Raw genomic sequence first — 21841 nt, 5'->3', positions numbered from 1 at the left:
GGTGCGAATTAAAACCTTCACCCAAAAATATGGAGAAATGTAGGTGAATGGAGTGGGAAGATTTTTAAAGTGTTATTTGAGAATATGGATTAAAAACTTCTCCTACCTCTTACAGCACTTCATTCCCAAGCTCAGAGCAGGTAACAAGGTGTTCTAGATACAAAAGAGGTGACTGGGATAAATTATCTTTCCCAGTAAGAGTGTGGAAATGGAAAATAACACATGTCTGAGTAGCGTTCCTTCCACTGTCCTCTGTTCTAGATTTACAAAATGAGAATCTTTATTGTCATTTATAAAATGAGAATGCTTTCTTAAATATATATCATTATTTTTATGTATAATGTATGTCTCATGAGGGTAAGGGTTTTAACTGAATTTGATGTGTGCTAGAGTTGTCTGTTCTTCCATAATCAGGTGCACCTCAGTGAAAGCCAAGAATGAAGAGCAATGTATATGCGTGATCAAAGAGGAAAGCAAATACATCAGGACAAGCAGCACTGCATTATACTGGGAGTTTAGTTTAGATAAGATGACCAGATTTTTTTTCATATTTCTCTGATGGCTTGATCTTTTCTAAGTGTGTCAGAATTGTTCAATTAATGGGCATTTGTGTATGCCTATACAGCCACTAAAATGGATGACTGGTTTGAGCTCATAAAAAGCAATAGGAACAATAGATGAAAATCACTATAGAGAAAGTTTTACATTTTTATGCATCTGTAAAGTAGAAAAGTATAGCATATATGTTGACCCATGATTGTCTTGTTTCTAGGCCTGGAGATGGCATGGGTACAAAGGCCTCCAGAAAAGGCTGTGAGTGGGGAATTCTTCAATGTGACCTATGCGGTCTTTGCTTCAGATGGCTTTTATCAATACGCAGTGCAAAATGGAATCCTTTCTCACAGGTATTACCTCCTATAAAAATGCTTTCATGGTAATGAGTATGTGGGGATTCTGTGTGTACGTTTTCAGTAACATAACTGGAACATATACTCTGGGGCTCCTTGCTAATTCCTTGTGTCTCCTGATGTCTCTTATGGCTCTGTTTGCCCTAGTATTTTCCCCTCCACAATGGCTTTGCTCTCAGAGCAGCCATCATGGCTTGCTTGCCCATGTGGTCAAGGATAAGGCATGTCATTCTGTATCTGCATTACTGTCGCATTGCAACTCAGAACATCACTTCTTGCCTTCTCTGCACAAGGAATTTACAAATGAAGTTTAAGCACGAGTCCCCGACTAGCTGTGTCCTATACTCATTTTAATCATAAGTGTGTTTGAAGCATATAGCATGGATATGAAAAAGAGGCTGGCCCAACCCTGAATCCACTGAATTATATTATGAACATTTGATTTCTATGGGATTGAAATAAGTCCAAAAGCTTATATATCAGCTCAGAGACTGTATTGGTATCTGCAGGCAACAGAGGTTAAATACAGAATGTTTATGTATCACTAAAAGGCTAATACACCCTAATTTTGCACTTTTGTCTGTACATAACAGTTCTACATCCATATACAGCAATGTCTGGGACAGAGGCTGCAGCTGTGTTTCCACACTTTCTGTGCTGTACTTCGTTGGTGTAAGCAATGTTTATGGAAAAACCCACATTTTTCCCTTCCACTCTGAGTTTTCACATTGCAAAGTTCAGACTGTAAAAGCTGTTATCCAGAGAGGATTTTTTCATATTGAAAGATGACTTATAATCCATTTGCAGTAGCAAAAAGTTGATATTATATTTTGATCATCTGTGTGTTATGCTTTCACAGTTTTGTAACATTTGTTTATCACATTTTCTGAAATTTACAGCTAGTAATAGTTCCAAGAACTTAATCATAAAGCAGTTTTTTTCACTTCTTGGAAATAAATCTGTTTTTCTAGTCTTTCCAGGGAGACCCAGTCTCTTAACTCAGTAAGGAATTTGGAAAATTCTACTCTGTGTAAATATACATATTTTGCATATAGAGACAGGTGGCAAATATTTAGAAAGAGATAGATCTATGCTGCAGTTTTTCAAAAGGATTAAACTTGCACCTCATCTGAACTAAAAGACTCTCTGGTTGGCTCTTAAGCTCCCAGTGGCTGACCCAAATACAGCTGATGCTGGCAGGTTAGCGCACGGGCATCAGCATAATTGGGTGAAGCCACGATGAAGCTATTAAATGAAAAGTACAGAATACAGGATAAATTTTACAAAGCAGCCATAAAGATAAACATGTAATGGAATTAGGCACCAACTTGCTTAAGTATTTTTTTTAACTCCAAGATTGGGCTCAAAGGCCAATAGATTTTAATATTTTATCTGTTTAGAAGTCTTGGGGATTGACAAATTTACTTATCTTAGGTTTCAAGTATGTCCATACCTTTGTAATTCTGGCCGTGAATACAATCTATGTCAACCTGATCCACTATGTGTTTATTTCTTATAGTACAGTCTTTTGTCTAAAATCTACTCATTGCTGGCTAGTTTTTCAATCATTAAAAACAAACTGAAAATGAAATACTGGTGTTGTGGCATTGCTTTGAATACAGAGATCCATCACAAGTGCATAATATTTAAACTAAACCCTACAACTAAGTCTGGCTATAACTATTGAGTAAGCCGTGTTTGAGGAAAATGATTTTATTTTTAAGCCGAATCTGCTTATTAGGGTTATAACCAACTAAAAGTGTAACTGAGGAAACAGTGGGAAAAAGAGGTGCATCACACATTTCCAGGTAACCACATTCATCTTTCAGGGACGAACTTTCAAAAGGTCCACCTTGTTTTGCAGAACAGTCTGTTCATAACGTCCGCTTTTTGCTCTATATTTTTGATTTGGGGAATTGTATCTGATATTATTGCCCAATATTGTTATCTTCCTTGGTTGTTTGGGTTGTGGGGCAAAGCCTGTAGCAGAATGGTATGTATGAATCACATGCATAGATGAAGGTATATAATTGAAATCACTGAGAATGAAAGTAGCCAGGCACAGATATTTCTGATAGCAGAAGTAGAGTAATGGTATCTTCTTCTGTGTCAGGTGTAGTGGTGACAAGTATCCCATCTGGTCATAAAGTCAGTCCGGGGAGAGAGGTGGAGGCTGGTACCTACTGGCAGTAGACAATGGTCTGGTTTACAGCAGTCTTCATGGCTCTAGAAGCAAAACAAAAGAGAAAGAAATAGTGTAACAGTATTTATTTCACTGCATATGTTTTTGCAGCTATTTTTTCCATGCAGGATAAAGAACAAGCTTTCATCTGCTAGTTGCAATTTTGGGGAATGAGGAATGAATATAAAGGTTTCTCTTCCAGCAATGCTACTGCTGCAAAGGAATTCTGTGAGGAGCATGAGTGCCCTGCCAGCTGGAAAAATGCAAATGGGGAGAACTGCTGTGTCTACCATGCCAACATTCACTCCTGTCCTTTGGCCTTCATGGTTAGTGTAACAGTGAGCATCATGTGCTCTGTTCTTGCTACTGAATGAGACATCATTGTAATAACCATGTTCAGGTTTATGAAATCTCTCTGTGATTACAATTAGACCAAATCTATAGTTCACTAAAACCACTGTGGGGGTGTCTGTCAGTTTTAGAATTTTTTATACTGGATGCTGAGGCTGCAAAGCAAATGGCTGGATTTTTGGACAAGGCAGTATTCAGAATCTCTCATCATGTTTAGCAGGGCCAGTTTTATCTCTTTGAGATTACTGGACTCAGATGTCTCTACAGTCAATAGGGAAAGAAAAACAAGATTATTTCGTTCTAAAGCAAGCAGGGCGAATTTTCCTGAGATGTCCTGAGATGGAATGATTTTTCTGTATTAGATCAGAGCAAAAAAAAATGAATCCAAATACAAGATAACAAAATTTGTTCATGCAGTGTAAGCAGGATGCATTCTTAACTTATCTGCTTCACTTATTGTAAGAGTCTGTTCCTCTTTGAATTAGTTTTTTAAGTTCTCACTCTAACAATACACTTTGGGACATATTTTTGGGAGGTTTTGGTTAGGGTTTTTTTTTTTCTTTTTCTATCTGTAAGGTAAACTTTACCCTGAATAATAACCTTCATGCAGTTGCCCAGTCTTTGTAGTTGATCTCCCTTCGGGCAGTCTGACACATTCTGCATGATCAAAGATGGTGTAATAGGAAACCTACTCTACACATCCTGTGGCTATTATTTCATGTACCCTTCTGTGTGAAGGCTTTATGTCTCCACAAGAGCTCTAGTTTACTTCTTGGCAGTCTCTGTTTAAGGAGCTGTCTTACTAATGACTCCCTGGGGGCCTTAGCTGATACCAGGACTTTGGCTTAAAAGAGGAATCCTTGCTGGAACCATCACATCAAAATGCTTTTCTAGAACCGTAGTAATGAACTTCAACATCCCACCACTGTGGTGACCTCTCCATTATTTCTTATTTTCACAATTAGTTCTGCTTGGAATTAAGGTGTGAAAAAGGTGAAAGCATGTAGCCAATGTGCATAATCTGGCTTCCTAGTAATACTGTAAATATTTCAGTTCCTACTTAGAAGAAGTCTAAAGAGGTTGGCTGTCATACAGCAAGAAGGCCATGAGTATCATTGCATAGGATTGAACACACACTCTTCAATGCAAGCGTTTTCCATTAATCAGGAGGAGGTTTTGTTGTGTTTTGTTTTGTTTTGTTTCAGTGTCATGGCTTTTAAAATATTTTATCTTGGTTAACATGAACTCTATTTCTTTTAATTTAGTCTATGTCTTAACAGTGCATCAAAAGAAGTGCCTGAAGAAATACCTGGAGTTAGGAGACAGACTTAATCCTTTCAAACAATCAAAAAAAAATGCAAGATCTCCTAATGGCCAAAACAGTCCTCTATGGTTGCAATTGCTGGGAAATTTACATCTTAACAGCTTTACTGAGAAATGCTCTGCAGACAGGCACAGAAGAGATGCCTTCCTTCCTGATTAAGGAAAAAACAAACAGTTGCTATATCAAAAGTGAAACTGCAATAAACCCCCTTGAGTACATATTAAAGTGGGATATGATTCTGTTTCTGGTTCTAATCCAGCAAATCCTGAAAAAGTGTATTATCTTCATGGAATTACTGGCATTAAAATTTAGGACCACATTTTGGCTCAGTATAAGACAATTGCTTCTCGTATTTTGTCTTTTATGTTACATAGAACAGTGTTGCTTGTGCTTTGGTATTTTAATTGATTTTGTTATAAAATATAACTTTATTTTCTGTTAGAGAATACAAGTAATTTTAAGAAACTAAAAGAGGAGGAGTTAGGATTTTCACTGTGTTGTGGTTTACTGACATAACCAATATGTCTGATAAAGGGTAGAGGAGGAATATGTGGTCCATGGATCCCAGATGATGGCCAGATATTTACTCACACTTTGTCTACAGCTGGCAAAATGAGCCAGAGAAACTGGACTGCCAAGGTAAGGGATATTTTTACCTGGTTTCCTCTTTTCAAAGCTTGTACATGTTCCCCATCTAATTTGTTTCTCAGTGTTATGCCTGTAAGTGATGCATATGAGTAATCTCAATTCCCAAATGACTTGACTTGGAAGTAACAGCTTTTCACACTGCTACTCCTTAGGCAGTTAGTAGAAGTAATGGGTATGGGAGGGAAGAAAATAGCCTCATCTGTCCATTTAAGGCCTACACTAACAATATATTGTGCTACTCATTGGACTGTGTTGTGGGTTAATATGGTCATTAGAGGGCTTCTACCTAACGTAACTAACAGGGAGGCTCATGGCAGAATGCATAGGCCTGCTTGGTGGAAGAACACACAGCAGGAGGGAAATCAGACCTAACTTCACACAAGAGTTGTCTATCTTCTGTATGTCTCCCCAGTGAAAGACACTTGTCCTTCCTGATTCTGAAAAAATGCATGTGTTCTTTCACAAGACACCACAACTGGACAATTGTTGTTATGATAGCCTGCTGTATGTAAGTGAAGTTTTAATGCTTGCTGCTTTGTTCATTCGTTTGGCAGGTTGTTTTAGTTCATGTGGGTGTGACTTCTCTCATTGCACACATCAGAGTTGGGAGAATGCAAGTTGCTCTAGAAGCAAAAACCACAGTCCTTCCTGCAGTAGGTATGATAAAAAAAGAAGATGTGAGGGAATTGCTTATTGATTGCGAAACTCAATGCTTTTATCATTCATCCATGGATACCAAGAGCAAAAGGGACTCATACCTTCCCCTTACTGTTGAAAAAAAAAAAAAGTCGTCCTAAAATTCTTCTTTATGTAACACTGAACATCTGAAAAAGTGTTTGAGCTTCAGGCTGTGTATGAATCTAGAACAGTAGGATGCCACTCTGTCAAACTGCTAAAGTCAAATACCGTAACCAATAGTGTTAGGTACTTCAAGGCTTATCTGCAGTTGATAGGGATGTGAAAATATTGTTCCAGCTAGTGTGTTGTGAGGATCTGGACACTCTTCATCTGAAGAGGAGCAGACTAGCAATAAGCACGTTGGAAAGGTAGAAACCCATCTTGCTTCCCTTGTTCACATTAAAATTCAGTTGCTCCCAAATGCAAAAATCATAACAATTCTCTTAGCAATGTAAAATTTAAAAAGTAGACTTTACTTAAGCACACAACCTGAAAAAAAAATATTGGGTAAATTACAACATTATCACAGTACACTTGTTAGATACTACTCTGGAAGTTTGAGGATTATTTCCCAATGTTATGAGGAAAAAAAAAAAAAGACCAAAGCAACTCCAATGTGGATGGAAGTATTTAGCTATAGAATTTGCTATTCATTTCAAGACAGCTATACCTGAGTTTTCTAGGAAACTTACAATTTATCAGAAAAGAAATTTTAAAAATGCAGCTCTACCCCTGAGGCAGAAAGTGACTTCTGTGATTATCCTGGTATTATACTGGAATGAAATGGACTGAGGCAGAATTAATACTGAGCGGTGGATTTTGTTTTATGGAGGCTTTTTTTTTTAAAAAAATATGTTCCATAGTAACAGAATAATATACCTTCAGCTTGTCTCAGAAGGCTGAAGTACAGCATGATAGTATTTTAGTCACAGAGGTAAAATTGAAACACCATTCAGCACATGGGAGAAGGAGTTTTGTCCTTTAGGGCTTTTGTTTTAAATCACATCTGATACTGCTGGTAATTTTCATAAGACCTTGGAGAAAAAGAAATCCTTGAAGTATGGTTTGCGAGGTTTCATTCTGCAGTACCCAGTGTCTTCTACTGTTGCTAAGGAAGGGTGACCAACTTCTGGGGATCTCAAGGGCTGGATGAAGCACAAAGAATACAAAAGACAATGCCTACCTTGAGGAATTTTAAGTCTTGGAAAAAAACAGACGGACAATGAGAAATGGAGTAGTGATGAATTGATTTATGCACAAAACATGTCAAAGGCTCTGATGTCATTAACAATTTGATCTGACCAAAGTTATTCTGTATCACTTTAAAAATTCAGATTATTCTTTCAGCTGCCATCTCTGTATTCTTCATAATATATTCTCTATGGTACTCTGAGGTTTCCCGGCTACGGAACCATGATGGATGAAACTGCCTTAAAATATTCTGATATGTGTTTCATTTTATATTCAGTCTGTGGAGATGGCCTTTGTGAGGAAGAAGAAGGCTGCTCTATCTGTCCGGCAGATTGTGGGGAATGCCCACTGTCTGCTGATGCTAGGATAGCAATTGCCTTACCGATATGTATAGTCTGCACTGGCTTCATTTTGACAGTCATGGTAAGTATACTTTCTCTCCTCGTCTATTTTCTTTCTCTTACTTCCATGATTTGGTTAGTTAGAGTGGAGCTCTCTCTTAGTAGTGGGGTAGATTTTCTTCTGCTTCCAGAACCTGTGTGCTATGGAAGAAGGCAGAAGGAAGAGGAACAACCTTTTGTGCTTCTTTATGAGGGAAGGTTCATTGGGCTAGGAATTTTTGTCCTGTAAGAGGGGGGTGAAGAGGAATGGAACAGAGAGATCGATGGTGAAGGATGAAGAGGTATTTCACAACATGGGAACTAGGATGTGCCAGTACAATAAGAGTACTTTTCACTCAGAATAAAACTCTGTTATGAAATTAACTGCTTGAAACCCTATGGAGGTCAGAAATATAAATTAATTAAAAAACAAATTAGGTGAATTCATAAAGGGATTAGCTCCACCAGAGACCATTAAATCTCCGAGTCCAAATACAATTTATAGTGGAAAACATTCAACTTGGGATATTCTCAAAAGAAATAATGAGAAGAGGATCTTCTTCTTTTTCTGTGTTTTTTGCTTTTTTATACACTCACTTTCTTAGTGTAACTGAACCAGCTTAGTTCAGCTCAAAGTAACTACTTTTGCATAATAGTTATCAATTATTATAACAGACTCATGAAGGAAAAACAAAAAGGCAATAAGGAGAGAGGAGTGTATGAATATAGAAGTAGTTTTGGATACCTTGAATGAAAATAACTTTATAAAGATGAGACAGCATGCAATTACAGTTTATTGCTTCACAGTGCTTCTGGGAAAGAGCACCTACATTCCTTATGTGTCTGCATCTTGAGAAAAAAAAATTCTGAATTTTATAATAAGAATTTAGCAGGTGAATATGGCAGTTGTAGAATCATTATATTGACTGTGTAGCTAACAGATCATGTATTTGGGGTTTGGCCTATAAATCCTGTAAATTGATAGCCTCCTCTTTCCTCAGGGATTCCCCCTCTTTCCGTCTTGTACTGCAGTTGCAGTGAGCAGCTGAGGTAGGCAAGTGTGCTAAGATGCACTGGGTAGGAGATGAATGGTTGCCCACCAAGTAAGGTACTACAGCGGGCCTGAATCACAATTAGTTTTTTTCTCTATTCTGTGCCTCTCTGTGTGGCTTTGTGAGTCAGGAGGGGAAGCACTGTTGAAAACTATTTGAGCATTTATAATCCACAGAGCAGTTGTGTCAATGTGTTTATAGTGACTGTCCTGTAAAACCATATGATCTGATAGAAACGTGTAATTGGACAGATGAGAAGTTCAGACAGTTTTAAACAATTGGCATTTTAGAAAGAGCAATTGAGTTTCTTGGCCTTGCATAGGTTTATGTAAATGTCTTGTAGCAAAATTTACCAATTATTTCTGCTATCTTTCTATAGGTTTTTAGGTTTATTTTTTTCTTCTTGCATTTCTTTATCCTTATTCTTGCTAACTTCTGCAGTGGCGTCTTTTTGATTTAGATGATAAGTAAACAAGATACAAAAAAATCCTTTAATCCAATTCATTAATTAATATCATGTAAAAAGAACCATCTGGGAATCTAGTGTCTTGTTTAATCATTCAAGCAGAGGAGAGGATTCCTTTGATATTGGTGTCTGTAGCAAGCCTAGTGGTCACTTCTAGTTAATAAATCTTTGTTCAGTCATACCTTTGCAAGATAAATTTTGCGTGTCTTTTCTCAGAAATCTTTTGAAATAAATGTGATGACTTAATTTTGATTCAGTTAGCTCTCTACTTGTCATAAATTTCTACCAAAATATTGACACAACAATATTGACACAACTTCCGCACCATGTTCCTTGTGTATTATCTGGGCCTTTGTTACCTGTTTCAATAAATGCCTAATTCCTAATATTAAAATCCACACTACAGAAAATGGTATAATGAGGGTAAAATCCTGCTTTGGTTTGACATTTTGGCATTGACTGGAGATATAACAGCTGTATAATTTAATCTGCTCCTATTTTGAAAGCATGTGTTTACACTTTCTATGTAAGTTTTGCACGTCAGCCCTACAGAAAATCAGCTATTTGGCCTAAACCTTCTTTACAAAGTAGCCACAGAATCCCTACCTAATATTATTTATGCTAGAGTATTTGATGTAATATGGCCTTATTTGTGGATTGGGCGCTAATTCTATTACAGGTTATAAAATGTACTGCTCTTTATCTTGGGGCTGGGATGTAGTGTGTTCTTGTCATGCATTTACATACGTTTCCATGACATGAGGTGATGTAAATCACTCATCTGATGTCCAGGCTGAGATGTAAATGGAGTGCATAAGAACTATTGACCATAATGGAGAGTTTGTAGCCAATGCAAAATGTGACAGGTAATTAGATTCTAGAATACAGAATGTACATTTTTGAAGGTATTTATCATCTAAGCTTGTTATTAATACTCTTGGTTCTATTGTTAATCATAAGATATATGTTGGACGCTTAAACATCAGATTTTGTTTGGATATTTACAAGCTTTCATATTTGAAAAAAATAATCTGTGGTTTAATTCCTTCAAAGTCAGTAAGGCTACAATCAGCAATGAATTTGATTTGTTTTTGTAGTGGTTTCAATATCAGAAACAAAAGATGTTTTGGGATGAAAGCTGGATTATAGACTTCACCTGCATCAAACAAGGTTAGTAACTTGTCATTTTGATACTAGGATTAGTTTCCTTAGTAATTTTGAGAAATAATTTCAATCAAAATACATCTTCATGTTTCAAGGGTCTTAAAAAAGGTGAATCAATTTGTGAAAGACATATCAGAAGTTTCATCCCTGTAACATCTATGAGCTGGTCCCTGATATTTTTGTTTATTGAAACTTTAGATGTCAAAGTTATTTAAAATAGTTTCCTTTTTTTTGTTTTTAATGGTGATTTGTCAATTAAAAAAGACGGGCCCATTCCAAAATAAACAGATAAACTCTGAAGTTGGAAAAAATAAATTACAGTTGCTTCAGTGGATATATCATTCTGTATAATCGGTCTCACTAAGTTGCCCTGGATTTGCACAAATATAATGAGGGATATAATGAGATCGTAATTTCTCTCAGTGTATGCTGTCACAGGCTTGCTGCAAAAAGTAATTCATTGTGGGCAGAGTTTTTTTCATTTTACCTTCTGGATATAAAATATGATTTAATTGGCTCTAATTAAACATGTTAACAATAAAATCAGATGTTATTATATGTTTTACTATGCTGCACTTAAAATAGGTATAGATTATTTACTTCGCTGTTCATTGTTTTAGCATTCAGAAGGAAAAAAAACCATAAACTCTCAGAAAGAGTGAATCTGTAGAAATCTGCTGAAGTTGATAGGTCTGTGCTGATGTACACTCTCACTTTCTGTCACTGTGAGGAATGGCTAGAAAGATGTCTGCTTTATCTGTGTTTTGTCATTGTGTTGCTAGTAGAACTGTCAAGCATTCTTGTGTTAATACAAAGTAGAGATACTTTCAGCCTTGGACTTGAACATTAATTTCTGTGTAGTTTTGATATGATATCCTCATGTGATGCTACAAAGAATAGATGTTGGCTTAGAAATTAATTTGAGTACATAAACCAAACTGAATTTCAATCCAGATTTGTGAAAACAGAAATGGAACACTCAAGGAAAACTGTTTTTCAATATAGCAAAAAGGAACATAAGGAAGCTTTCAGCTGATAGTGAATTAGAAGAGGTCATGAACATCACACGGGAGGAGAAAAATAGAAAGAGACTGAGGGAGATTGGAAGCATGATCAAAAAATAACACATGAAAAAATAATTTGGAAAATCCAAGATGAAAAACACAGTTTTCTTGGTGAGAAGCCCATGAAGCAACAATACTGTTTAACACCTAGGAGTGATAATTAATAACTTAAGAGTAATGAGGACTGATAATATGAGATTTGGAAACAGACAGTGTGTCTCCTCTGGACAGAGCTGTCCAGAGATACCCCATAGTAGCCTGAAATGTGCAGTTATCTAAATGGAATCACATCATCAGTGCTGTGCCCAGGGTATGCAGCCTGTACCATGAAAAATTAGCTTTATTTTTTCAATATAACTCCTTTTATTTCGGTGCATTGCACCACACACACACACTCCTATTCTCAAAGCTTTCTCAGGGATCTCTAATATATTTCTGGGTGAAATGCTATAGAAAGACTCCAAATGTCAACGCAATTTTGAACTGCATATGGATAATACTATGGTGTGGGAACATGGCAGTCCTGATGCAAGGTGAGATGCTGAACTTCCTCAGCAACACTTTATTGGATACTGATAGGAGGGAAAGTTGAGAGGTTTCAGCAATATTGAGACTAATTGGCTAAATCTCGGCTTTAATTGGAGATGATGAAATGATATGTAATTAATTTAATTTATTTTGAAATCCATTTTGTTACCTTGATCTGGTCAACAGAGATTTAAAAGCATACGTTGAGATCACTGATTTATTTTTTTTCCATCTGACTGTATCGTTGCTCTTCTCTGACTTTCCTCTGGTGTCAGAATCACTTCCCACATCCCTGTACTTTACAGTCTTCTAGGAGCTCCGAATAGACTTGTTAAAATATGGCACAGGGCTTGCTCTGCTTCCCTGGGTTCTGTCCTCAGCATCTAAATAGCAGCAAGGGCTAATCATCCCAAGAGCAGAGAAATTAAACTTGCATTAAATCCTGAGGATTAGCAGGAAAGATCTCTGGCAATGAATCACCTTTGGAACTTTTTTACTTTATATGCAGCAGTCACATTCCAAGTGATGGCTTTCTGTCTTAACAGTTAATAAGACCAGTGAGATGCAAAGATTTGGAGAATTCCCTGTATTTGTCTGACTCTGGAGTCTCTACCTTTGCAATAATATGCATCTTCAGGTGCCTTTTCTCATCCCACATCCCATTTAGACCGCATAGTACGGACAGCAACAGGAAGCATGATGAGCGCTGCCCCAGTACCCAGTGACTCCAATGCCAGCTGTATCACTGCTCTGAGCTCCTGCACAGCAGCTGCTAACATGTCCAGGAAACAGTACTTCACCCAGACGGGGAGATAGTAAGTCAGTATATTACTCATTTACTGCAGTACCTACTATACTATAGTTTCAGCTTGTGTTCTGATGCCTGCCGCTTTACTGTTGATAGGTAGTGCAAAAGCTTGCATTTCTCTTGTTAGACCAAATCCAGTAAGTTAATATCATCATCTGATATTCTGTACCACATACTGGCCCTGGAATATGTTATATGCCAGGTTTCTGTTTGGTTATCTTTTCTCCTTTTCTCTTGGGGACTTGTTAAAAGGATGTGGCTGCATCTATTAATGAATGGCCCTTACAGTTCAAATAGATTTGGAACCAAGGCTTTTATGCAGCCTTTTTCTAAAATGCAGGCAGGGCACAGTTAGGTTCTTTTCACTAAAGAGCAGCATCCTATACAGTAGCACATTAGAAATCTTGTCCTTAAACCAGCTGACATGACTGAAGATACAGACCATTTCACCTCTGGATCACGTTATATATATATATATATATATAAAACGGCAAAGAGTATAGCTGTACCCAGCTATCCAAAAATAAATAATTTTTCTCATAAAAATAATATAATTGCAAAGAGGGAAGTAATACCTACCATTTGAATACACAGGGCAGGATCTGTGCTTTGCAAGACTGAGGAGCTTACTTAGGATCATTGGCTGGGGAGCAGCCTCCTTTTCAGCATAGATCACTGTTCACAGCCACTTTATTGATAAGACACCATGTCCAGCATAGATCTTTTACAGTGAGCATTTTTGCTGCTTCTTTCTGAATAATGACATTTTCATGATCATCATTTTCCTCAGATGAATCAAGGCCAAACACATTGATCAAGGGTGAAAGATGTAAGAATGGGGCGTTCAGTCTCATTGGCAATGCACCTACACCTGCTACACCACAGACCCTGTACTCTGTATTTATATGGTGGGTATCACTTAAATTCCTGCATGTATCTCCACTGGATTCCTTTTTTCTTCCAATATTTCCTTATTCTTCCTTTGCTGTCTATCAAACTCATCTGCTTCATTGCTGAGAATGCTTCATCTTGAGAACAAAAGGATGTTAAGTACCAGTGCCGGATCTCCAAAACAGTAGACAGAAGCAGTGGATAGCAGCAATGCTGCTGTGTATGTTTCACTAGCTCTGACATTTTCTTTGCTGCTATTCCATCATCCATCTGCCTCAACTGACTCTGGCACTCTTACGTTCCAAATGTCATCCACACATCAAGGATGTTTGAATGTAGTCACTAATGCTTCCCTTATGACAGAAACAGGGTCCTGTCACCTGTCATGTACTCAGATTCAGATTTACACCCACAGATGGACATGCTTAAATTCTGTATTTCATGTCTAGAGATATGAAGCTGCCCCCTCTAGAAAAAATATGCAGTCCAATTTGTAGCCTGTCTGGCTTATGAAGTTGGTCTAAAACTCTGTAAACAGCACTTCATTCTGTTTCAGCGATGGTAGAAGAGTGGCCATAAAGAAAATTATGAAGAAGGCCTTCACACTGTCCAAATCCATACGTAAAGAAGTAAAGCAAGTGAGGTAGGAAGTGAAACCTGAGAAGTATATGTTGTTCCATTTTTACACTGGTTCTTCAGTGGTTAAAATCTGTCCAAATTTGACTGTAAATTCACATTCCTCTTTCTTTCAAACTTTGCTTTGACACCTGATCAAAATCTCCCTAGACCTGCTTTAATTTTCTCTCTACATTGTGAGACAAGCCACTTGATTTTCCAGTTACTCTACAAAAACCAGGAGGACCATCTGTGAAATTTACTGGTATGCTGTGATTTCTGTTCATTTTCACAGGGAACTCGATCATCCCAACCTCTGCAAATTCATTGGAGGTTGTATAGAAGTCCCAAATGTTGCCATTGTGACAGAGTACTGCCCCAAAGGCAGCCTGAGTGATGTTTTGCTCAATGAAGACATTCCTTTGAACTGGGGCTTCAGGTAGAAAAAAACTTTTGAAAAGCTAAATGATACAAAATATGCTATGTGCTGTTTAGGTCAAGATGTTAATTTTAGATAAAGTCCTTGGATAGACAGGCCTGCACTGTGATATGGAGAGAATGAAGAAGAAAAAAAGCTGGATTTTTAAGCAATCATATGTTTAGCACTGTTCATGCTAAGCCAATGACTTTTCAGCCCATCTCTAGTTATATTGCAAAACTGGTTTTAAACCTTTTTTCCCATGTGGCTTCATTTTGTTCCCAAATATCTAGGGCATACCCATTTAATTAAAAATCACTGCATATGTTTGTGAAGACACATTGGTGAAATGATTAGCATACCTACAAACGCTTTATTATATTTACAGCTATAGAAAATGACTTCACATTGTCAATAAAACTTCCACAAAGGCAATGACATTGTTTTTTTGGGAATAATCTTCTTGGCGCACTCCTTCTGTTTCTGCCTTATGTTTGCCTTCAGCAAAGAGAAAGATTACAAGGGAGGAAACCCTCCAACTAAAGTTAGAAAGTTAATAAAAAATTGTTTCTCTTGTAAACATTTGAAAGCACTCACAAGGATACAAAGGTACTGGGAATTTCTAGAAGAAACTCAACGGTCTTAAAAGAGGCTAAAGGCCTGTGGACTCAGACAACTGAGTGGGAGTTAAGGGCTTTCAGCAACGCACCTTAAGTGTTTTGGAAAAATTAACACAGGGACACAAACTGAAAGCTATTGCAGTCATAGGGAGGCTTTCTGTCAACTTCAGTCGCCTTTGGAACCACTCTTGAGTGAAGCTTTAGTGGAAATACTAGCTCATTGATTTTTGTCTTTCAGGTTTTCTTTTGCTACTGATATTGCGCAAGGAATGGCCTATCTTCACCACCACAAAATGTATCATGGACGGTTGAAGTCTAGTAACTGTGTGATAGATGACCGATGGGTTTGTAAAATTGCAGGTAAAGAAAAGATAGAAACAAAATTTCAAAACTGTCCAGTTAACTCACTAACACTCACATTCAACGCTCCTCCCAACACCTCCTTATTGGCATTTCATGTGGAAATGCTGACTATACCAGCCTTCACTAGAAGTGCCGGTGCTGAAACAAGTTGCATGTTATGTTATCATGTCAAGTCATTTGACATGTGCCACTGATGCACACATCAGATCCCACAAATGATGGAGTCTATCAGCATCAGTCGGTTGAAACTGTGTCTCATTCAGTTTTGTATCAGTTTTGATACAAAGAGAAAACCTGATCCATGTGCAGTGCTGTAAATACATTTAATAATGCTGACTGATTGGTAAACAAAAAGTAGTTTCATGGAGAAAAGCAGGCTCAGCTCAGTCCTGTACACAAAACTGAATTGTATTCTCCCAGAGACAGAGCTACAGGTCTGGTCTGCTCCTGGTACAGGAAGACAGCCTGTGGGAACAGGAAAACCACTGGAGAGTCTAGTTTAGTTTGCAGCTGCCAAAAGGAATGAAAGCGACGATCATCTTTTCTGCTTCCTCCCCAAAGCAGTTATCACTCTCTATAACCCACAGTTATTTTAGAACCACCAGCAGCAGATTTGTCTTTCAATGGCTCATCCTATGACTAAGGCTCCTACACAGGGCCATGCCTGATTCTCCAACTTGTTTTTCATACCCTGCTGCCTTCAGAACTGCCTACTTTGCTTAGAGCCTGTTCTGGAGAAAAGTATGAAAAATTGAGGTAGTTGGATTACATCAACTGCATCACCTTACCACAGCACCTCTGAATTAAATGGGATCTCTGTGAAACTGTTCAGAAGTTAACTGGCAGGACTGTAGAGACTTCCAATATTCATGGTTTGTCTGGGTGCAATAATATTAAACAAACCTCACAAATAACCAATGCGGGAGTTATTTGAAAAAATCCAATGACCTCCAACATAGGGAATGAAGCACTGGGATCATCTTGATTAGACGTCACTGCAGACAAAACCAGACATCTGCATTCTGTCTTCCCACACACTCAGCAAAGTGCTGTTTATATCACAAAGAAAACCGAAGTCACTTGTTTTTTTTCTCCTCTCTGATGCTGAGATACATGCTGAGAATCTCTTCTATGTTAGGCTAAAAGTATAGCTACAAAGATGTTTCACAATTATTTATTATTATTTATTTGTTCTGAAGCTAGTGGTGTGCAAGTAAAGCCCACCATCTCATTTTCAGTAGTAATTACTATAGCAACCTGGCACCATAGGTAGGGATCAGGGGACAAGTAGAACAAAAACCTGCATTTGCATGCTAATTCTTGCACTGAAGTGAGACTATTCTCTGAATATAATTTTCTAGAATCATAAAATAATTCTGATTGGAAGGATCTATATAGTTCAGCTTCCCTGCTGTTATGCAGTCTCACCCAAATATTTGGTTTCCAGATCCTATATTTGCAATTGGTTTAGAGAGACAAGACCACCGGACACACACTATTTTTAGACTAAGACGTATATTTCAAATAGGGAAAATTAATTCATTTAGACAAGGTGTGTTACTGTCTACTAATGTATGTGTTTCAGAAAAGTACCCACTGAGTAGTTTGATTTGTGTTTTCTTCCATGTTAGATTATGGTTTGCAGTCGTACAGAAAAGAAGATTCTTCTGAGGGGTCAAGCTCATACCAGCAGCATTTGATACAGATTTACACAGCTCCTGAAATCCATTCCCTTTCAGACTTTGAACCCAATTCTATGGCAGATGTCTACAGGTAGTTAACCGTTCCTATTTCTCACACTTAATAATCCCATTTCAAGTTGACGATTCCTTAATCACAATCAGGTTCAGTGTAATTCTGTGATCACCCCAGGTATATGTTTGACTATATTGTAAAAACGATTGATCCTGCAATACAGAACAGCATAGATATCACAGGATCTTCTCTTTCAAGGTAGATAACCAAATACTGAATTCACTGACATTATATAAATGTAGAATTGGTCTAATGATTTATAAGTTGAATGAGTTACTCTGGACTGGTAGATAAAAAAATCTATAAATATTTGTTGTTATCTAGTAATCCTTTTTTGTTGTCTTATGAAAAAGTAGATTGTTTCCAATAATGGCAGTACCTTAAAAGTTAATAGCATCAGTTTTCCAGGATGTCATAATGCACATACACATCCCATAATTGTATAATTAGTGTCAATAAAATCATTTTGCTGCATACACACAGTGACAATATTTGATTTGCAGAGAAAAACGGAGGAAAAAGAAATGGATGCACTATTGAATAGCTCCATCCCTTTCCGTTCAAAAGCCTTTATAGGAGATCACTTTGCAATGGCTTATTTGGCTATCATGTTTAGCCTTGCCAGTGATGGGTAGCTTCTACTCAACCACTTTTCAGATAAACAGGATTACAACTGAACTTTCAGAGAACAATAATCCAATGAAAAAGTCATTGAGCTAGGATTTTTTTAAAATTATGTGTATTTTTTGGTTCTTCTATGAATTTTCTGTATTAAGTGGGTAAATCACTGTGTTCTTGGTGTATTCTATTTTGTAACAATCATAATTCCTCTGTCAGCTTATTTCCAGTAGTTTGTTGAAAGCATCTGAAAGGAGAAAATGCAGAGTGATAGTACCAGGTGTTTTGTGGCCCTTTTCTCTTACTTTTTCTTGCCACATTTCCAGCCTAGAGAAGTCTTCTATTTCCTGGTGACTTTGGTAGCTAACAGAATGTAATGAGCTGTAATTCAATTAGAGATTGACATGCTGATAGTGCCACACAGTTGAGCAGAAAAAGGCATGTTTATTAGCACTGTTTTTTAACAACATTTACCAAAGAGTAGCTATTATTGCCTTTGTCAAAAGCTCTGAGTTTTACTCTGGCCCACACTAGGCTATCACAAACTCTTACTGCCTTAAGTGACTCCTATGGGACTTTTATTAAAAAATTACTTGCAGAAACTGAAAATGTTGTTTAAGTCTTCCCCTTTTTTCAATTAGGATTCATTAAAACAATATGGACCGAAGACAAGATTTTATATATAAGATTTACTGGATTAATACACATTGTTCAATGACCTTTAAAGGTCCCTTCCAACCCACATTATTCCATGATTCTATGATTATTCCCTTGTAAAGAAATGTATGTGTATACAATGTGCTTGAACACTATTAATTGTAATCCATTCTATCAGATTATGTAAGCAAGAATTTGAGGTCTCTGTAGTATTTATATCTATAGGCTTAAACATGCCCTTAGAATTTGCTTCAAAATAGCTCAGCTAAAGGCAGTGTGTCACTGTGTTGATAATTCTAGCTATTGTCATTTGTCCTGTGCTGGTCGGTCTTTATTTTTTCAACATGGACTGATCTTAAGAAAGTAGTGTGCTCCAACTAAGCAGTGATTTCAGGATTGTTTTATGCATTGCAGTTTATCATTGCCCCCCAGACAAAATGCATTCTAGAAAGTGATCCTTGGTGCTTGTCTGGTTCACACTTTGCCCCCATTCAGGCTAGTTATCATTACTTGACTTTGCAGGCAACCTGGCCTCCTGAATACATTTCTTGCGAAGAGCTCCCCTTAAAATAGCGTTAAGAGGTGATTTGCTCATATCATAGACGACTACAATGAACTTTTGACAGATCCAGTTTATGCTCGCTGAATCTGTCTTGCTCTCAGTCCCTGCATGTGCAAAATCAAGGTCTTCTTTTGTTGTACTGCAGTTCATCCTTTCTTGGTAAAAAAGAAAAAGCAGTAAGAGATGAAATCAGAAAAAGGAGGAGAACAATGTGGAGTCAGGGAACAAAGATGGAGATGTACCCTCTAACATTAAAAGGGTTGTCTTTTCAACTGAGCTATTCTTCAGAAGCTGTTTTTTTCACAGTTTGTGCTTGATGATATGAGCAGTTGCTAAGCCTTCCTGATACATGTATGTGGGCTCACTGGCCAGGGAGCACTGTCCCAGTCTTGAAATCCTCAGTTTTTATCTGTGCAAAAATGCCATTAATATTCCTGAAGGTATGGCCCAAATAAATAATGAGTAGAAACTGCAGGAGTGGGACTTGTAATTCTTTTGTGCTCTTACAGATGAATCACTTGCTTTTAAAGTTCTTCAGGGAATGTGTTGGTCAGATGGGAAAGCTAAAATGGAAATGAGAACAGGAGCATGAAAGCAGCTCCTGTTTGAGCTGAAGAGGCTGTTTCCAGTCACAGTTTTCCCTAGATTGGCTCCTCTTGATTTGTAATCAGTGTGTGAATTTCACTACCCACTATGTTAGGACTTTTTTGAGCAGAAGCTGAATGAAATTAATACTGCTTTAGTGGAGTTACCATCATCTAACTACTCTCCTTGAAAATCTGTTTCAGCTTTGCTGTCTCACCAGGGTTAGCATTCCTTTCTACTACCAAATCACCCCAAAATTAACATTCATAAACATTATTCAGAATGGTTTATATGCGTTATTTTATTTGCCATTGGTGGTCAACAAGTGGACTGAAAAATAGATAGACATACACCATTATAGAGCTAGAATGACTTACAGAACCGAGCAACCATTACCAATATAACAGATTGCAAACCAATATTCCCCATAAAAATAAATGTTATTAAGTAGAGATGCATGGGGGGAAATTACTACACGATTTCAATACATAAAGAGGCAAGAGCATCTTTATCAGGATTGTTGGCTGGAGGAAGTGCTGGCTTCTTAGAGATCACTGTTGTGAAAAATGTCTAGTGAGTTCAAAAGGAAACTGGACACCCAGTTGTTACCTCATTTTTTCCATTCTTCACCCTTGATGAATGTCTTTGACCTGCTTTCATCGGAGGAAGATGATGATGATGATGAAAATATAATTCAGAAAGAAGCATCAAAATGCTTACTGTAAAAGATCTACTCTGTACACACTGTCTCATCTTTGACTTTATGGAGATTTTCCAGAACTGTGATCTATGCCGAAAAAAAGCCACTTCTCCAGATGATGATCCTGATGAACCTGTTCCTGCCCCTTGATTACAGCACAAACCTGTCACGTATATTTAATTGGTAGGTATAACGTAAGTGACTGCCCATATGCCCTCTGGATTCTATTAGTTCTTCCAGAGAAAATTTCTTTGCTGTTCATCAAACTCAAATGCTTCATCTCTGTGTGAGAGTGGACAGCTATGTCCAGAGATCAGTGGCAGATCTCTGAAAACACAGACTAGTAACTGATAGAAGCACTGTCGTCACCCTCTCTTTTGGGATAGTAGGTTTTCAGTCATAAAATGGGGAAAAGTAAGAAATCATGGATAGACGAAATCAATGACTCCATTAACCGTTATTTCATTAAGATTTTGGTTTCTTTCATTCTGCAGTTATGCCATAATTTTACTAGAAATTGCCACAAGAAGTGACCCTATGCCAGTAAGTAAAGATGAACTTTGAAGTTTGCATGACAATTTTGGTTCTGTTTATGCTGAAGATACAAACCAAACTCTGAATAACTGCATCTTTGCCGTAACATCTTCCTTTTTCTCCTGATGTTCCTTCCCTTTCCTGCCATGCACAGGCCCTTTCAGTGGAGTCTTGCAGTGGTAAGGATATGCTAAAAGAGCAAATAAGCTGCTCTCAGTAATGAAAATGTCTTCTTTGCATGTGTCTTGTAGTCAGTGAAAATGATAAACATAAAAAGTGCACCTTGAAATTGAAATGAGATGTTCTGGATATGTAACCATGTTCTGTCTAAAATAATTTGCTTAACAAGAATTCTAACAACAAAGACCTGAAACTGCCATTCTTCCATTTCTGACAGTTTGTAGCAATAGACTAATGTAGGCCCTGTGGTTCTTTAGAAGTTTCCCAATATCTTGCCAGGTTTTCATTTATATCAAAAGTTGTTTACCTCACATAAACCCTGAGATTAAAGTCTCTCAGCCATGAAAAAGCTTTTAGACAAGGCCACCCAGTTTAGACTGGGTTATATAATTTTTTCTTCTTTTTTTCTTTTTTTTGTTTTGTTTGGGTTTTTTGGTTTTTTTTTTGTTGTTGTTTGTATGGTTTTGTTTGTTTGGGTTTTTGTTTTGTTTTGTTTTGTTTTTCTTGTACTCTTGTAAAAAAGCTGATCTGGAAGTGATAGGGAAGATGTCATAAAAGTAATGATGATCATAGTAATATCTTTTCGAAGGGCAGTGTGA

General features: G+C 37.3%; 1 protein-coding gene across 1 annotated transcript in view; it reads left to right on the top strand.

Moving 5' to 3' along the window:
- LOC141736107 (atrial natriuretic peptide receptor 2-like) overlaps nucleotides 1–21841 on the top strand; it is a 34937-nt gene that overhangs the window by 3121 nt on the left and 9975 nt on the right. The window contains exons 3-14 of the mRNA XM_074569817.1: nucleotides 773–905; nucleotides 3293–3416; nucleotides 5300–5404; nucleotides 5968–6070; nucleotides 7560–7705; nucleotides 10278–10350; nucleotides 12604–12751; nucleotides 14192–14278; nucleotides 14546–14689; nucleotides 15527–15648; nucleotides 17283–17424; nucleotides 21023–21071. Coding sequence (XP_074425918.1) covers nucleotides 773–905; nucleotides 3293–3416; nucleotides 5300–5404; nucleotides 5968–6070; nucleotides 7560–7705; nucleotides 10278–10350; nucleotides 12604–12751; nucleotides 14192–14278; nucleotides 14546–14689; nucleotides 15527–15648; nucleotides 17283–17424; nucleotides 21023–21071 — 1376 coding nt within the window. The remainder of the gene's footprint in view (nucleotides 1–772; nucleotides 906–3292; nucleotides 3417–5299; nucleotides 5405–5967; nucleotides 6071–7559; nucleotides 7706–10277; nucleotides 10351–12603; nucleotides 12752–14191; nucleotides 14279–14545; nucleotides 14690–15526; nucleotides 15649–17282; nucleotides 17425–21022; nucleotides 21072–21841) is intronic.

The sequence above is a fragment of the Larus michahellis genome, chromosome Z (genome assembly GCF_964199755.1).
Source record: "Larus michahellis chromosome Z, bLarMic1.1, whole genome shotgun sequence".
In the NCBI taxonomy this organism is placed as follows: Eukaryota; Metazoa; Chordata; class Aves; order Charadriiformes; family Laridae; genus Larus; species Larus michahellis.
This window is presented reverse-complemented; position numbering and strand designations above follow the sequence as displayed.